Source organism: Lipotes vexillifer, unplaced genomic scaffold (genome assembly GCF_000442215.2).
Source record: "Lipotes vexillifer unplaced genomic scaffold, Lipotes_vexillifer_v1.1 scaffold54, whole genome shotgun sequence".
NCBI classification, from domain to species: Eukaryota; Metazoa; Chordata; class Mammalia; order Artiodactyla; family Lipotidae; genus Lipotes; species Lipotes vexillifer.
Genome location: NW_006789324.1, coordinates 2,959,926 through 2,976,261, shown reverse-complemented (window position 1 = coordinate 2,976,261; position 16,336 = coordinate 2,959,926). Strand labels below are relative to the sequence as shown.

Here is a 16,336-nt window from a genome sequence, read left to right as displayed (position 1 = left end):
AGGAATGCCAGAGAAGGGGAAGGCAGTTGCTGAGAAAGTGAGATTTGAGGAAACACCTGAAGGACCTGAGGAGCTGACCCTGTAGAAAACTGCAGAAAAAGTGTTTCAGGCAGGAGAACAGCCAGTGCAAAGGCCCTGAAGTGGGAATAACAACAAGGCTAATACAGCTTGTGTGGGGTGTATGTTACCTGCAAGGCCCCTGGAGGCCTTCAGCTTTACAAAATCTACTCCACTGACCAGTAAAATGAACAAATCCAGTCCTGGTCCATTACCTACACAGCATCCTAGCTCAGGTGTGGTACTGTCCCTTGAACATAAGGTAGAGAGATAGAGGCCAAACACTGCCATTTATGTCAGTGACACCAACATTCCTCCAAGAACAGAAACTCTGAAACTGCCTCTACCTCCTTCCACTCCATCGTCACCAGGTCCTGTTGGATCTTCCTTCCAAAGTCTCTCAGTCTTATGCTGCCTCTTTATTCCTCAGCCAACATCCTAACCCAGCCCTTCATTTATTAAAGAGATAGTATTAGGCACCTACATGTGCCACCACAGAGGACACATGCTCAACAAGACAGACATAGCCACAGGCCTCCCAGACCCTATGGTTCAAACAAATCTCAGCTTCCAGACCTTCATTAGAAGAAGGAAATTGCCTCCTAACTGGCATCCTTGAATTTAGTTTCTGTTCCTCCAAGCCATCCTGAATCTGTTGCTGGTCAGTCTGAAACTCAGGATGATTCTAGAAGAGTTCCCAACTGGCCTCAGAACCAGCCACCCCAGGTATGCCCCCAGCACCAATTCCAGCTTCCCTTCCTCCTCCTACTGGAAACCACCTGCTCCAGCCAGGGATGACTCTAACTTTTCCACCTAAGCGCTTCCATCCGTAATATTCCTCCTGAACAACCACTCTTAGTGTTCTCAAGTCTCACTTTTAATCCTACATCCTTCCTCAAGCTTTCTTCATTGATTGGGAGTAGGGAGGTCCCAATGTCTTGAGCTATTCATTCTTTTTACATTTCCCGGGTCTACTATACTTTAGGACCTGGGTGAGCACACTACAGTTCCTACCCTCCTGTGGTACAAAATCTAGTAGAAAAGACAGCTATTAATCCACAAATGGGAATTATTTTTACTTCATTTATTTTGTTATGTTATTACTTGATTATAGAATGATTTTACTATTTGATATTAATCAAAAAATGAATGATCCACAAACCATGTGAAGTTCTATGAAGAAAAAGTACAAGAGATGTAAAAACACTGAGTAAAATAGGACTTAGTTGGGAGGTAACATTGGGGGAGAAACGGCTTCCTCCTTGAACAACTGCCTTTTGAACTAAGATCCAGTGCAGCACTATGCAAGGGACCTTCTGCAGTGATGGACATGTTCTGTGTCCGTGCTGTCCAGCACAGCAGCCACCAGCCACACGTGGCTGCCGAGCACTTGAAGCGTGGCTACTGCAATGGAGGAACCAAATTTTAAACTCTATTTAATTTTAACTAAATTTAAACGGTGACATGTGGCTAGTGACTGCTGTATCAGACAGTATGGATCTAAGGATGAATAGGAGTGAAATATGTCAGCGGAAAGCAGGAAGAGTGTGCAGGAAGAAGAAAGAATGTGTGCAAAAGTCCAGCCAGAGGACAGGGGGAGCAGTGTATGTGTGGGATTATGACAGAAGGAGAATATGGGTGGAAGGCAGAGCTGAGAGAAGCATCATGAGATGAGCCAGGAGAGCAGGCTGAAACCAAACCACACAGCACCTACAGGCCATGTTAAGGATTCTGAGTTCTATCCAAGCAGTAGTATGGGGCTACAGAATAGCTGTAAGCAAAAGAGTGACCTGATCAAGTTAGCATTAACATATATCTATCATTCCAGCTCAAGAAGGAGCACAATTGGAGAGGGGAAGTGCACAGACATAGATGAGGAGGTCAGTTACATTCCAAGTAATTCCAAGTTCTAACCCAGCCAAAAGATGAAGGTATGTGGTGTTGGAGATGGAGGGAATACAGAGATCTGGCCTGAGTTCAGGCTTATCACCCACTTCCTGGGTGGCTTAGGGAAAGTCACTTAACTCTCTGGATCTCAGTATTTCTTTTCAATTTAACATGGGAGTAACAACCCCTCCCTTACCTACCTTGTATGACAATCAAATGGAAAGGAACATACTTTGTAAACCATAAAGGTTCTATAAATATAGGAGGTTGACATGATTGCTCAATCCCACATGGGTGACTCCCTCTTCTGCTCCTTCTCTCTCCAACCATTACTCACATAGCTGGTACAATTTAAAACAAAATGGTATTTCGTTGGCTTCATGGGTATTATTTTCTTCCATGCAACTGAACTATTTCATCCTTAGCGGCAGAGAACTTGTTGTAGCCCTCGCTCCCATATATGATCTAGCGCTTAGCAAAGAGCATAGCACATAGTAGGTGCTCAATAAATATTCACAGACTAATGACACTTGACAAATACCTGCTGGCTGAATGGTACCTCCAGCTTATCTTCTTCCTATTGGAAGCTGTTACTAGACACTACCTTAAAATGTTCTTGCCTTGTTGAGGTGATTAGGATTTGCGGCTCCAAAAAGGGATATAAGCCCTTAAAATCAAGGACAACATAAGCTCTAGGACTTGTGCGTTTCCATAGAAATTTTTAGATGTGTGGGTATCAACCCAATAAAGACTTGACAGTTTCAGGGGCAGTGGTGAGTAGAACAGAGAAGAGGATTTGGAGCCATCTCAGTAGGGGTCTAGGTCTGTCTCTAATACTCATTAGTTTCAGAGCCTTAATATCCTCACGTATCAAATAGGAAGTATGGAAAACTATGTCACAGAGTTATTGCAACATTTGAACAAGATGAGGGATGTCAGAATGTTTTCTGTTTGCTTGTTTTTAGCTCTAAGTAACATTTATTCAGCAACCATTTACTGAGCATCAAATTTGTGCCAAGCAATGTGTTAGGTGCTGTGGACACAGAGATGACATTCTCCAAGAGTTCAGCTCATGGTTAAAACAAGTCACCAATTAAAACAAAATCTGGTAAGGACCAGATACTGACACAGGTGAAGACGTGGGCTCTGGGGCAGCAGAGAGGGACTTCTCACCCTCTTTCTTCTGAGGCTGTCAAGGGCAGGCAGGGACTGTCAGAGGTCATCCAGGAAGGCTCCCAGGGGGAAGTAATGCTTAATCTTACTTTAAAAGGTACCCAGAAACTGGGCAGGTTAAAAAAAAAGATGAGAGAAAAGCATGCCAGATAATGAAAACAACAGATATTTCACTCATTCACGTACTCAACAGACATGAATGGGGCACATTACAAGTGAGGAACTCTAAGGAAATACAGGTAAACAAGATATGACCCCTGCTCGAGGGGGCACACATATTCCACATAAGCAGACAGCTGGGTAAAGGCACTTGTAATTCAGAATGCTTAATATAACAATCAGGATAAGCTCAAAGTTCTCCATTCAGTGCTAATTTAGAAAAAAAAATTCAGGTAGCTTAATACGATTTCCAAGATGCGGGCATGTGGAATAAGATGAGGCTGAAGAGAGGGGCAAAAAAAGAGCAAGAGGGAGACAGCAGCAGCCCAACTCCTGACTTTGGGTGGTTACTTTACCTCTTAACAGCTCATTTCTTCCAGCTCTAAAACAGAGTTCATAATAACTTGGTGAAGCCACTATGGAGAACAGTATGGAGGTTCTTAAAAAAAGCTAAAGATAGAACTACCATACGATCCAGCAATCCCACTCTTGGGCATATATCAGAGAAAAACATGGTTTGAAAGGATACATGCACCCCAATGTTCGCTGCAGCATTATTTACAATAGCCAGGACATGGAAGCAACCTACATGACCATCTACAGAGGAATGGATAAAGAAGATGTGGTACATATATACAATGGAACATTACCCAGCCATAAAAGAGAATGAAATAATGCCATTTGCAGCAACATGGAGATTATCATACTAAGTGAACTAAGCCAGACAGAGGACAAATGTCATATAATATTGCTTGTATGTGGAATCTAAAAAAAAAAAAGAAAAAAAAAAGATACAAATGAACTTAGATACAAAATAGAACTAGACCTACAAACACAGAAAACAAACTTATGGATACCAAAAGGAAAAGGGTAGGGGGATAAATTAGGAGTTTGGGATTAACATATACACACTGCTATATATAAAACAGATAACCAACAAGGACCTACTGTATAGCACAGGGAACTCTACACAATATTTTTTAATAACCAATAAGACAAAAGAATCTGAAAAAAATAGTACACCTGAAAATAACACAACATTGTAAATCAACTATATTTCAGTTTTTTTTTTTTTAAAAAGAGGCTGTTGTGTGGATAAAATGAAGTGATTGGTATAAAGTGTTCAGCATGGTACCTGGAACATAATCAGTGCCCAAGAAATGTTAGCTGCCATCATCATCATCATATTGTTACTGTTGTTCTTATTGTTTTTATTAACTTGACTAAGGGGAAAGTGTCTCAGGCAATGTGAGCAACTTAGGGAAAAGGAAGCAGTAAGTACAACTGCTCTCAAACTCTTGACTTCCTTAAGTCCCTGAGAAAGACAAGACAGGTCGGGATGTATTTTATGTCACCCCTTGCCCCAGACCATTGCTTCTCAAAATCTTACATGGAAAGAACCCTAACGACAAAAGGAGTGGATACTCCCATGAGGTGCCTCCCTTACCGACATTGATTTTTCAGTATTTTTCATCTTAGAAATTCACTCTCCTTCATAATCTACTCATTTCTGTTACTGTCATCATCATCGCCACAGGAATCATAGTGCTTACTCATTTCCAGGCACTGTTACGACATTTTATATGTATTAACTCATTTAATCCTCACAAGGACCCAATGCAGATAGGTACAGTCATCATTCCATTTTACAGATGATGAAACTCAAGCAAGACACCATAAGTAACTTGTCCAAGATGACAAGCTAATAAATGTTGAAACTGGGATGTCAATCCAGGCAGTCTGGCTCCAGAATCTGTGCTCTCTGGTGTGTTGCCTCTCTAATATAAACATGCTCCCCTCCTTCAACCTCACCCAGCAATATAGCTGTGAGTAGATGTGTCATGTTTATCATATGGCTTCAGACATGCAGCCACATGGCCATACCCCATGCGAGGGGAACAGCCTAAGACCCAATAGCTTTATCCAGCTTTGCTACAGAGAGACATCCTCGCTAAGGACAAATGCCCAGAGCACTCACGTGGCTAATGGGGCTCAAGCAGATGATGAGGTGGCTGCCACCGGGAGATGATTAAAAAATCCAACATTAAACCAAGCTGTACTTAGAGCAGACCTGTTTTTAAAGTAGCTTTTCATCAGGGGATTATATTTTCTTCTTGACAATTTCCTTAATGGCAAGAAATGCTATATGTTGGAAGAACAAAGGAGACCCAAGGGTCTCCTTGGGTCTTGGTGAGTAGACGATTCTCACCAAGGCGGGGGCTGGGAAGGGGCGGGGGAGGGAGGAGGAAAATTAAACAGGCAGAAGAGAAGATGTGCCCCCCTTTTATTCCTATATAATAATGCTCCAGTGCCTCCCACCCCCACCTTCTCTCCCTGCCTTCTTCTCCGGGGGCACTAACATCAGCCCAGAGCTCATTAAAGTTTAAACAGACTGATCAATACGGACAGAATGGTGAATTGTCCATCGGCAAATTACCAAGCCCTTCATGAATATTTAAGGAACTAAACTAGGAACAGGGAGAAGAGAGAACCCAGGACTTTATTTTTCCCTCTGGAAAAAACTACAAAAGCATCTCTGTCGTTCCTGATCAGTAGGATATAAAACCAGTCAAGTGAAACTAAAAGGGAACAATTCTCAACCAGCATCACTCCTTTTCCCAAGCCAGCAAGCTGACCGCAAACCAAGGCCACTCAAGATAAACGTCTTCCTGGCACAACTGAGAGATGCACTAGTCTTGCCTGACTTCCTTCCTTTCTCAGAACCCACCGTGTTCTCAGGCCACTGTGCCTTTGCACATGCAGTTCCCTCTGAACAAAATGCAGTTCCCTCATTTGTCCACTTGGAAGGCAGGACAGTCCAGTGACTAAGGGTGCAGCACTGGAGTCAAACTGCCTTTCCTACTTACTAACTGCATGAACTTGAGTAAGTTACCTAATCTTTCTATGCCTTTGTTTCCTCCTCAATAAAATGAGGGTAGCTTTATAGGGTCGTTGTGAGGATTCGACTGCATAATGCATATTAACATGTTTTACACAGCACTGGGCACACCTGAGGGCGCAGTAGAGGTCATCTATGGTTATCAGTGACGTCTTCACATTCGGTCACATCTGACTGAATCCTCTGTCTACATGTTCTGCATCCTCCATCCTGTCTACCTGGAGCCACTCAGTGTTGGCCCCTTCCTCAGTTCTAGCCACGATCACTTTGCTCCCAGCACCTATCACATTACATCCCAGCTGTCTGTTGGTCTCTGCCATAGACCATAAGCTCCCTAAAGGCAAAGCCTGTGTCTAAAGTTACCCCGACGTTGTCCCTGGCACCAGATGGACACACTATACACACTCAGCAGGTGGGAGCAGGGGAACACAAGTGAGAACGCGAGAGTTGAGGCCATACCTTTGTGACGATGCAGCACGCAACCCAGATGTCCTCAGAGGACTGCTCGTGGTGGTTGAACTGAGGCTCCCACTGGTTGATTGGCTGGTCTGCGAAAGCCAAGAGGATACCCCTCTGGTCAACCAGAGCTGCACGGACACTGCCTGTCCCCACATCCACACCCACGTAGTAGCTCCCGAGTTCCTGATCTCCACCGGGCGTTGCCATCCCTCCACCTGCGGGGATCAAGGGCAAAACCACGTGAAGACCAAGTGGGTCTGCAAAGCCAAGCATGGGACAACTTGAAAGTGGAAATGAAGGGATGCAGCTGATGAACTGGTAGCCATTGATTATTTATTCATCCAACAAAACGTTCATTGCTGCCAGTGTGCTAACAGGCACTGAGCTAGGTAGTGGGTGAACAGACAGGCATGGCCTCAGATATGGAGTTTCTGTTCTTGGAAGGGAGTCAGATGGTGAGCATTTACGAACTGCATTAATTATTCAAGCAAAGTCGTGACACTGGGTGAAAAGCGCTATGAGGATAAATAAAGGGTTATAGAGCTGAGAATCTGGAGGCAATAGATATGTATTTTCTTCTCACTGAATTTGAATCGAAACAAGGACAATGCCCATGGCGTTGAAAAGGAACCTCATCTGCCCAGTCGGCCATTCATTCAAAAAACTATCTACTGAGCACCTATTATGTGCCAACAAGCACTATAAAAAGTACATACAGCCCCTCTACTCACTACGACTCTACAAGGTGAGACTATTTTTTTCTTCCAGTTTTATTGAGATATAATTGACATAGAACACTGTATAAGTTTAAGGTGTACAGCATAATGATTTGGCTTTCATACATTAAGAAGTGATTGTCACAATAAGCTTAGTGAATATCTATCATCTCATAGAGATTTAAAAGTAAAGAAACAGAAAAACAAATTTGTGTGATGAGGTATCTTAGGATTTACTCTCTTAACTTTCATATATAAATACAGCAGTGTTCATTCTATTTATCACGCTGCACATTATATTCCTAGTATTTAGTTATCTTATAACCAGAATTTTGTACCTTTTGACTGCCTTCATCCAATTCCCCTCTACCCCTAAAGGTGAGTATAGTTAAAAATCTATTTTACAGGTGACTAAGATGAGACGCCAAGAGATACGTAACTTTTCTCTTAATGCTAGGTCCACACACTTAAGAACAGTAAATGCACACTGATGCATTTTATACTGATGGGCAAATAGGTCTCTGAGGAGTTAAGAGATTTAGCCAGCACCACTCACGAGCAGCCTGGACCCGAAGTCCCACATCTGTCTCACGTCCCTTCCTTTCCTTCTTAGCAGCTTGCGATACAGGTTTGGAGAAGAGGCAAATACACTGCAGCCGTGTCAGGAAGTGACTGGGAATTGGGAAGGAGCCTCGAGGGAGACAGGATCAGGAACTTGTTAAACAATCTGTTTTCTTTACAGACCCCTTGTGAGTTACAAGGAAGTCTGACCAGAGAACACTCAGGAATTCCTTGGCCTTCACTGCGGCTCTGAGTCCCTCTGGTCAGATTAGGCCCCATGACACAGACATCTCACAGAGGCTTTCATTTTCCAGATTGGCCTTTTAAAGAATAAGAACAAGCCCCCAAGATACCCATGCTGGTGAACATGCTACAACTCCACAGGTGAGCTCGGGGCGGCCTCAGCGCCCAGAGTCTAATTTCAACCGCAGCAGCGTTCTGCACCCTCTTCCACTTCAAAAAGGTAATGTTTCCTTGGCAAGGTCACACCTGGGAATTCTAAAATGAAGTCAGCCAGCAGATGTTCCATTACAGCTTCCTGGCTATTTATCCCAGTCAGAAACAGCTTCATTACAAGTGATAGCTTCTGACTTGATCACGAAGATTTCCCAAAGGTGTGTGGCCCGCTTTGGTTCGCAGGCAGGTGTAGAGGCCAATGGGGAATCTGTAGTTAAGAACATGTGCTACCTCCGTCTGAGCTTCAGAGAACAACTCTCAGGCTCCAGCCTAAGTGCCTTCTCATCTCCTCGCCCGTATGACCAGTGGCACCAGTTTTCAAACCATGCATTCCTTCAAGCATCCAAAAGGGATATCTTTCCTTCAAGCCATTACTCGGAAAAACTGAAATAAAACAGATCAAAGCAGAGCTGCTCTGTTTGAAACAAAGATCACCCTTGCCTGGCCCTCTACCCTCCCCACAGCAATCACTCTGCTGGGTCCTTCCTCAGGACTCAGGATAGCTGAAAACCACTGGCTGAGGCCCTCTGCACGGCATCTCAGGCCCTCCAGGAGCTGCTCTCTACCTGCTGTCCAGCCACATCCACCTCAGTCCTGCCCATTCTCACACCAAGCTCCAGACATCCTGAACCCCTCGCAGGACCGCAGGTGTACCGCACTGCTACAGGACTGTCTCCCCTCGTGCTTCTCTTCCCTTGCTACCTCCTTCCTCTCTTGTGTGCCTGCTGACTTCCATTTCAAGATCCAGCTAAACCACCACCTCTTCAGGAAAGACTGCCTTGCCTGTCTCCATGCCCTGCTGCCACCAGAGTACCGTGCCCCTACTTTCTTTGCAAACTTTTTGAAGACCACTCTGTGAATTTTTTGTTTCTGTGTCCGTCTCCCTTACTGGCCTGAACTTGAAGAAAGGAACTGATTGATTTCCGGATCCCCAGCTCCTACAGTTTCTATATCCCCAAACCAGTACAGTGTCTGGTACATAACTGGTTTTCAATAAATGTTTACGGAATGAACACCTAGATCAGTGAATCCACAGAAAACAAGGATGAACAGGTTCGTGCTTTAATGCTTTAATAGTTTGGATTCCTAGGTTTGTACTTATCTGCACTAGTGTTTTTCCTTGATTCTAATCTCTGTATGCTTCATCTATCCAATTAACAAATATTTATTGGATGCTTACAAGTACATTTTATTAATTCGAAGACACTCATTTTTTTCACATTTAGCTTCTTCAAAATTAGTGACTCGGCAAAATCAATGGCATCTTACAACTAATCAGTAGCATGTTCTTTCCTTCTTAGTGGTATATGAAATAATGATGCATCTTGCAATCAGTGACTGATATTCAAAGAAATGCCGATTGTGCCAGGCACCAGGCACCCTGCTAAGAGCTGAGGATACAGTGAAGGACAAAATAGGACAGTGCCATGGCTCAGATCTTCCTCGGTTTCTTTATCTGCAAAGAGGAGGAAGACTGACCGGGCTCGCTGTTCCACCTCCCTGAACTGACCACATACACATACTCTTGCTGTACTCGGGGTTCCTTCTCTTAGCTTCCCCCTCTCACCACTTGGAAGGGCCCAGGGATGCTGCTCCCCAACACTGATCCTGACAAGCCAACAACTCTCTGTCCTTGGCTAGAACTTTCCAAGATTATTCTAAACACTGGAGGGAGAAACAAGGGGAAAAACACAGGAAATGAAGAATCTATACAAACATTCTGGATTACACAGACCTGGCCAGCCATCATCCAGGCTTCTCTGTACTCCTGCCAGCGCCAGTGACAAAAGAGTCCCCCAGGGGGCTGGCCCAGCTCCTCAGGCCTGGCAATTCCTCATCTTACCACCCACTACCCAGATATCCTGATTTACTTCCAATAAAATCCAAAGAGGCAGATTTCCACTCTGCAGCTGACTCAGGGCTTCCCCCAGCTCTGGGTTTTGGACCCATCTCTTGGCTAAACAGGAAACAGCCCATCCTTTGGGAGAACCACCACCACCCCCCCACCCACACACACACACTTGTATGGACAGTGGAGCTTTGCCATTAGACACTGACTCCAGTGCTGCCTGGACCACAGCTGTATCCCCAGTGTTAGCCCAGTGGCTGGCACATAGCACGAACTCACCAAGTCTCTGTGAGATTCAGTGGACACCTTTAAAACCTATCTTTAGGGAAATAATAAAAGGTACAAATTTACTGTGTATCCGATGCTTTGCTAAGCAGCTTGCTTACATTCTTAATCCACCTTTTATCCTGACATCGACCCCTGAGGATAATTACTGTTATCATCCCCATTTTACTGATGAGGAAAACGAGTCCTAGACTAGTTAATAACTTGCTCCAGTATGTCATATAACTCGCAAGTGATGGAGTTGAGAGCAATCTCATTCCCTCTGGCTCCCAAATCCCTAACCATTCTCAGGATGATATACTGCCTAATACCCTCCATTTAGTAAATGCCCATTTGCCAAGGACTCTGCTAGGTATTCCTGCCTACTCTGTCTACAAGTGGCTAACTCAGAACTCAGGCTGCCCACCTTCAGAGACTGACCCTTTCTCAACACCAGGTGGCCTCTCTCTAGCAAACTACCCATTTCTAGACCATTTAACTGAGACATCAGTTGGGAAGAGAGTCAAACCCACGGGAACAAGGGCATCTTACCCTCCCTGCACTGTTCGCACAGACCTCCCAGTTCATGTTTTTGTAAGAAATAGATCCTAATTAAATATTTCAAGTTCACCATGTTTCCCATTACTATAGTTTTAAGTGATCTCTTTATGATTGTTTCCACACCTGGACCCTGAAAGAAGGGAAACAAAGAAGTTCAAGCCCTTAGGCAGCTTCCCTGAAACTCAACCCTGTGAGTTATAAAAACTCTGCCAGAGGAGTTTCTGCAACTCAGATTCCTTGTCTCCCCTTTCTGTGCCCTTTGTTCCTGGGTCATAGGTACTCTCTGCTGTGTCCTAGACTCCAAACTGTATTCCAGTCCCTCTTGGCCTCAAGAAATAAAGTAACTGCAAAATGGAAAACATTATTCCCTTTTCCAATTTGTTTTTTTAAAAAAGGATTAGGATCCTCCTGCATGCCTGGCACTTGTATACATTTGTTCATATCTTCTGACTGAAACCCAGTCAAGCTGGTAACCCTATCACCATTTTATACCTTGGTGGGATGGGGAAATTTGCCCTTAGTACCACAAACAGCAAACAACAGCAGCACCTGCATTTGAACCCTGGCCTCTTAAGGCAGGTTTAGGGCTCTTTCTACACACCAACCTAAAAGGGAAAACCAAATCCTTCAAAAACGTCTTCAATATCAATATCAACAACAAAGGCAGCAACAACTAGCATTTATTAAGCTCTGCTCTGCAAATTGCCCACCTGATCTTGTGATTTCACTTCACCTTTGTAACAATCCCGTGTGGTTGGCACTATGAGCCCATTTTCCAGTTTAGGAGATTGAGGTTCTCAGCAATAAAGCTATTTAACGTCATAGAGCACAAAACCAGAGGAGCTGGGACTCCAGGCCAGGACGGTATGGCTCCAGAGCCCAATGGATGAATGCTGAGAGTCAGAACATTAGTTCCAATTCATTCATTTCAGTCAAAGATAAATTCTCTAAAAAGAAAAACAACTAATAGGGAATATAGGGAGGCTGGTCAGACAGAGAAATAAGGACGTAGATTGTGAAGGCCAGGAAAAGCTACAGGGAGAAATTCAAGCTGGCTGCACACACGTACCGAGGCTTACCTAAATTTTCAGTCTACAGGAGGCTCCGAAGGGCAGAAAGAGCCTCCCAGCCAAGTCCCCAGTGCAGACTGGACTGGCATTTAGCCCCTGTTCACCATCAAAAGACTGCTCTTATGATAAATATTTATGCGCTTCATTAAATAATAGCCTTTACAAATATTATTAGAAATGTGCCACAGAAAACCACAGGCTTCACGGCTGATTCTTTAACAAACATGCAAGCTGCTAAAAGGCAGCGTGAGAAAAGGAAAGAGGGTCACAGACACGGGAGGCTGTTCTCTGCACAACTATCCCAGAGATTCTAAGGGGTCATGCTCAAATACCAGTGCTGAAAACCAACCTTTGGGGATTGTTCTCTTGTATTTTCCTCCTTCTCTTCCCCTAAGTGACCAAAGACCAGTAACAATGTTTCCTAAGACTACAAGGCTCCAAAGTGGATGAGCTTACCTGCAGTCCTATTTCTCAAAGGGCTACTCCTCCAGGACTGACTTGGAAACAGTGTCTACAAATACAGCTCCCAGGGACCTGGGAGGGAGCTCAATATCCTCTCTTGACTTTGATCTTTGGTCTTGGCTGGGAGCTCAAGTACACGAGACCCACACAATTTTTTTTTTTTATTTAGTTATATTGCAATCAGGGGGTTGGGAGGTTTGGGAAGAAAAAGATAAGCAATGAGTACACTGGTCAACTTTAGTCTCCCTGACAGAAGGAACTAAATAACACTTTAAACAACGCGCACATGCTCTAAGATGGAGAGAAAGTTCGGGATGGGAAGGAAAGCGCTAATCTGGCAATAATGTCTGGTTCTCCACTGGCTTTACCAAAAATACTCATGGGAGAAAATGTACAGCTTCTTGACAGGTACTCCTCTGAAAGTGAAAGGCTGTCTCCTGCAGCTCCAATCTCATTGTATTCTTTGAACAATTAACTAGGATTGTATAACCGAAGTGCCCAGCACAGTGTCTGATATATGGTACATGCTCAGTAAACAGCAGCAACTATTAGGACTATTAACATGTGCCAACCTTCCCTTTACACCACCAAATCACCTCTGGACATCTGCAATTACTTAATACGCATGATCTATACCTAGGTATTCTCACCATGTCTAACAGCTCAAATTCCAGTAAACAAATGTTAAGTGCTTTTTCTGTGCCAGGACACTAGGAATAGGAAGCTGAAAAATATATCATTTCTGATTTTAAAGAGCTGACAATTTAATGTAAGAAGCTGATTTTTGAAAGTCAAATGGTGATGCCTCAAGTTATGCCTTGTTGATGTATTTCAAGCTCAACCTAATGCACCTGGTAATATTACACATGGCAGTAAGGTGGCTCCAGATTGCCATCAGAATCTTAGCTATACTCTTGAAGCCAGGCATCTTATTCCAACTCCACCTTTCTCTGCAGAATACAGAGAGGTTAGTTGGTAAAAGAAGTACCAGTTTATTGTTTTCATCACTGTTCCAATCATTGGATCAGAAACCCAGTATTTTTCAGGATGTTGAGGATCTTCATGCTTTGGACTGAGCCCATTTTTAAAGACAAATACGAGGTGACTGGAGGAGGGATATGGTATTAAATAAGACAGAAGAACAGCTGGCTGTCCTTTTAAATTCAAAGATGGGTTCCAACAGGCAGAAAAGGCAAAACTCACCAAATCCTCATGCCTGCCTCACAATGTGGCAGCCACAGGGATCGACTCTGAGGCAGTCCTGGATGGTGGCCAAAACCCACCACCCTCCAAGAGCCACACAGGCAACAGCACAACAGCTGACGCAAAGAAAACACAAACCCCAACCATGCTGAGGCCAAATGCACAGTATAGGCCCTAACGAAATCATGGATGGAAAATCTGATGCATCAAATGACATCCCCAAACTCCAAAAACAAACATCACCTCAAAGCGAATTAAACTTTGAGTCTCCCATGTCCTCTTCCATAAAACCTTGCTTACGATCTCTTCTCTTCAATACTTGTGAGCCAATAAAGCAGCTCCTGACTTGTTAAAATGCCTTCCAAGCCCTTTAATAGCCCTACCAAGCTATTCTCTTTGCAGAGAAAGGGAGAGGGGGGCCCACATTTACGACACCCACCCTTCCCTCAGTTACAGGGGAGGACACTCAAATCCTGAGAGGAGCGATACCCGGCGGATGGTCACGACGCCTGGAGAGGAAGAGGGCTGTACTCAAATTCAGGTTTGTCTAAGCCAGAGCAGGACTCTTATCTATCCATGAAACGACTTGGCTTTCCTTCCCTAACCAAGCTGCTTTCATCCTGGACACACTCAGAACACAATTACAAGTCTGTTCATCCTGTGAAAACTTCTCAGACACTCAACCATCAGAAACACCCCCTCCATGCTCTGATTAATAACAACCACCTATGTCACTATAAATGCTACTGTGAGAAACATTAGATATTAACTGAGAATGTTCTGCCCCCCTACTTCCTTCTACCTGGAGACAAGCACAGCGTGTGTCATGCCGTAATAGGGGAATTCCTGGGCTGTGAGGGAGGGAGAAATTATTAATGTATAAAATAGTCAAATACCTTTTGAAATAAAAAGCCTCTAAAAACCCTCCATCCCTGGAGAGTTCTAGAAGCACCATCAGCAAGCCTCTCTTGTGTGTACAGCACTGCACCCCTTCCCAGGTCAATCATCCTCCTTGACCCAGAGCCCCATTCCCACAGACACATGCATGGAGGGGAGAAGAAAGATGGGGTCTTTCACAAACCCAGTTCACAGCCTGAGTTCACTAAAAGCCAAAGCCTGAATCTGACGGCCTCTTACTCTCATGCCAGGACCCTGGAAGCAGAAAAGTGGCAGAACAGACACAGAGAGAGCCAGGGCTGGGGTCCTGACTCTAAATGCAAAGTTATTATAGTTTAACCCCATAAGCCAATTACAAAGCTATGCACATAACAGGGAAAATTACAGGCAAACTTAGTGATTTTTTTATTGTTAAGTGGACTCTTTGTAATACATGAATTCCTACCTCTCTTGGAGTTCTGAACAATTTGTTAAATATATATGTAGTTTATCTCCCTCTGTCACTTTCTTCTCCAAGAGGCTGCTGTTGATTTACTGACATAATTAACTATAAAATAATATTCTACAGAACTAATCAGACCTTCAAAGCAATGTCATTATCATTAGCATACTGGCCCAAATCCACAGCTTTTCTCAGAAAGTCACTCAAATAAAAACAACAGAAGAACCCACCAACCTTGATGACTGCTGTCAGACGTTGGTAAATTCAGAAAGGGCTCAGGGAAGTACAATATTAGGTAGAGCAACAAAATCCAGTCCCTGCACCATCTTGCAAAACTCCTCCCTTGAAGACAGCGCCCAGCCTGAGGCTGGCTGAGGCCTCTGGTCTAGTCTTGTGTTTACCTGTTTATCAAGAATGGCCAGATGGCTTCAAGGCCCAGGGTGAAAGGCCTAAAGAATGAGTTACTGGAAGATTATTGGACAGCTTGCCCCTCCAGAAACACGCCCTGTTAAAATTGCCAAGAGCTACACCGTAAGCTTAAACACCATCAGTACTGCCTCTGCCCAAAGTAAGGCCCAAGTTCCTTCTTTGGCCCACAAGGCCCTCAAAGCTACGGCTCTGCCTGAGCCTCTCACCTTACCTCCCTGCCTCCTCCCTGACCGCAACCCCTGAGGCTCCAACTCTACAAAGCTACTAGCAATCCCTCAAATGAAGGTTTGGTGCCTCTGTTCATACTGTTCTCTCCTTCTTGTGATGCAGGAAATAAAAACTTGCAGTTCATAGAAAAAGACATACAATGCACACATGTCAACCTTTAGCCTCACAAATAATGAAGGGAAATGCAAATCAAAAGAATACTGAGATATAATCGTACACCTTAAATAATGGGCAGAAAATGAAAATGCTAGTACCCATCTTTGGCAAGAGTTTGGGGAAAAAGGCAGTTTCAGACACTTTTAGTGGGCACCATATTTACCTTCCCACCTAAAACAACTAAAATAATGAATACAGGAAACAAAGGTTCTCGGGACACTGGACATCAGGCAAAAAACTACAGTAATCTCAAAGAGATGGGGAAAAAATGAGGTATCCTAAAACTGCTCAAGCTTAATGCCTGGGACAGAGGACACAGAAGAGGAAATCCATACCAAGCCCTGCAGTTTCCCGAATTGAGGAGCCAGAGCTAGAGGTCTAAGTAGAACAAGGAGGCTAGAATTCTTG

The 16,336-nt window shown here is 44.0% G+C and overlaps 1 protein-coding gene across 2 annotated transcripts in view; it reads right to left on the bottom strand.

Moving 5' to 3' along the window:
• Positions 1-15,427, bottom strand: part of FGGY (FGGY carbohydrate kinase domain containing) — a 412,679-nt gene extending 397,252 nt beyond the window's left edge. Inside the window, exons 1-2 of one of the 2 annotated variants that reach the window (XM_007462576.1) lie at positions 15,350-15,427; positions 6,635-6,849 (exon numbers count right to left, since the gene is read on the bottom strand). In XM_007462576.1, coding sequence (XP_007462638.1) covers positions 6,635-6,841 — 207 coding nt within the window. In that variant the 5' untranslated portion in view covers positions 6,842-6,849; positions 15,350-15,427. Of the gene's footprint in view, positions 1-6,634; positions 6,850-12,567; positions 12,666-15,349 lie in introns of those variants that run through there. The other variant, XM_007462575.1, reaches the window with a different exon arrangement.
• Between the last annotated feature and the right edge of the window lie 909 nt (positions 15,428-16,336).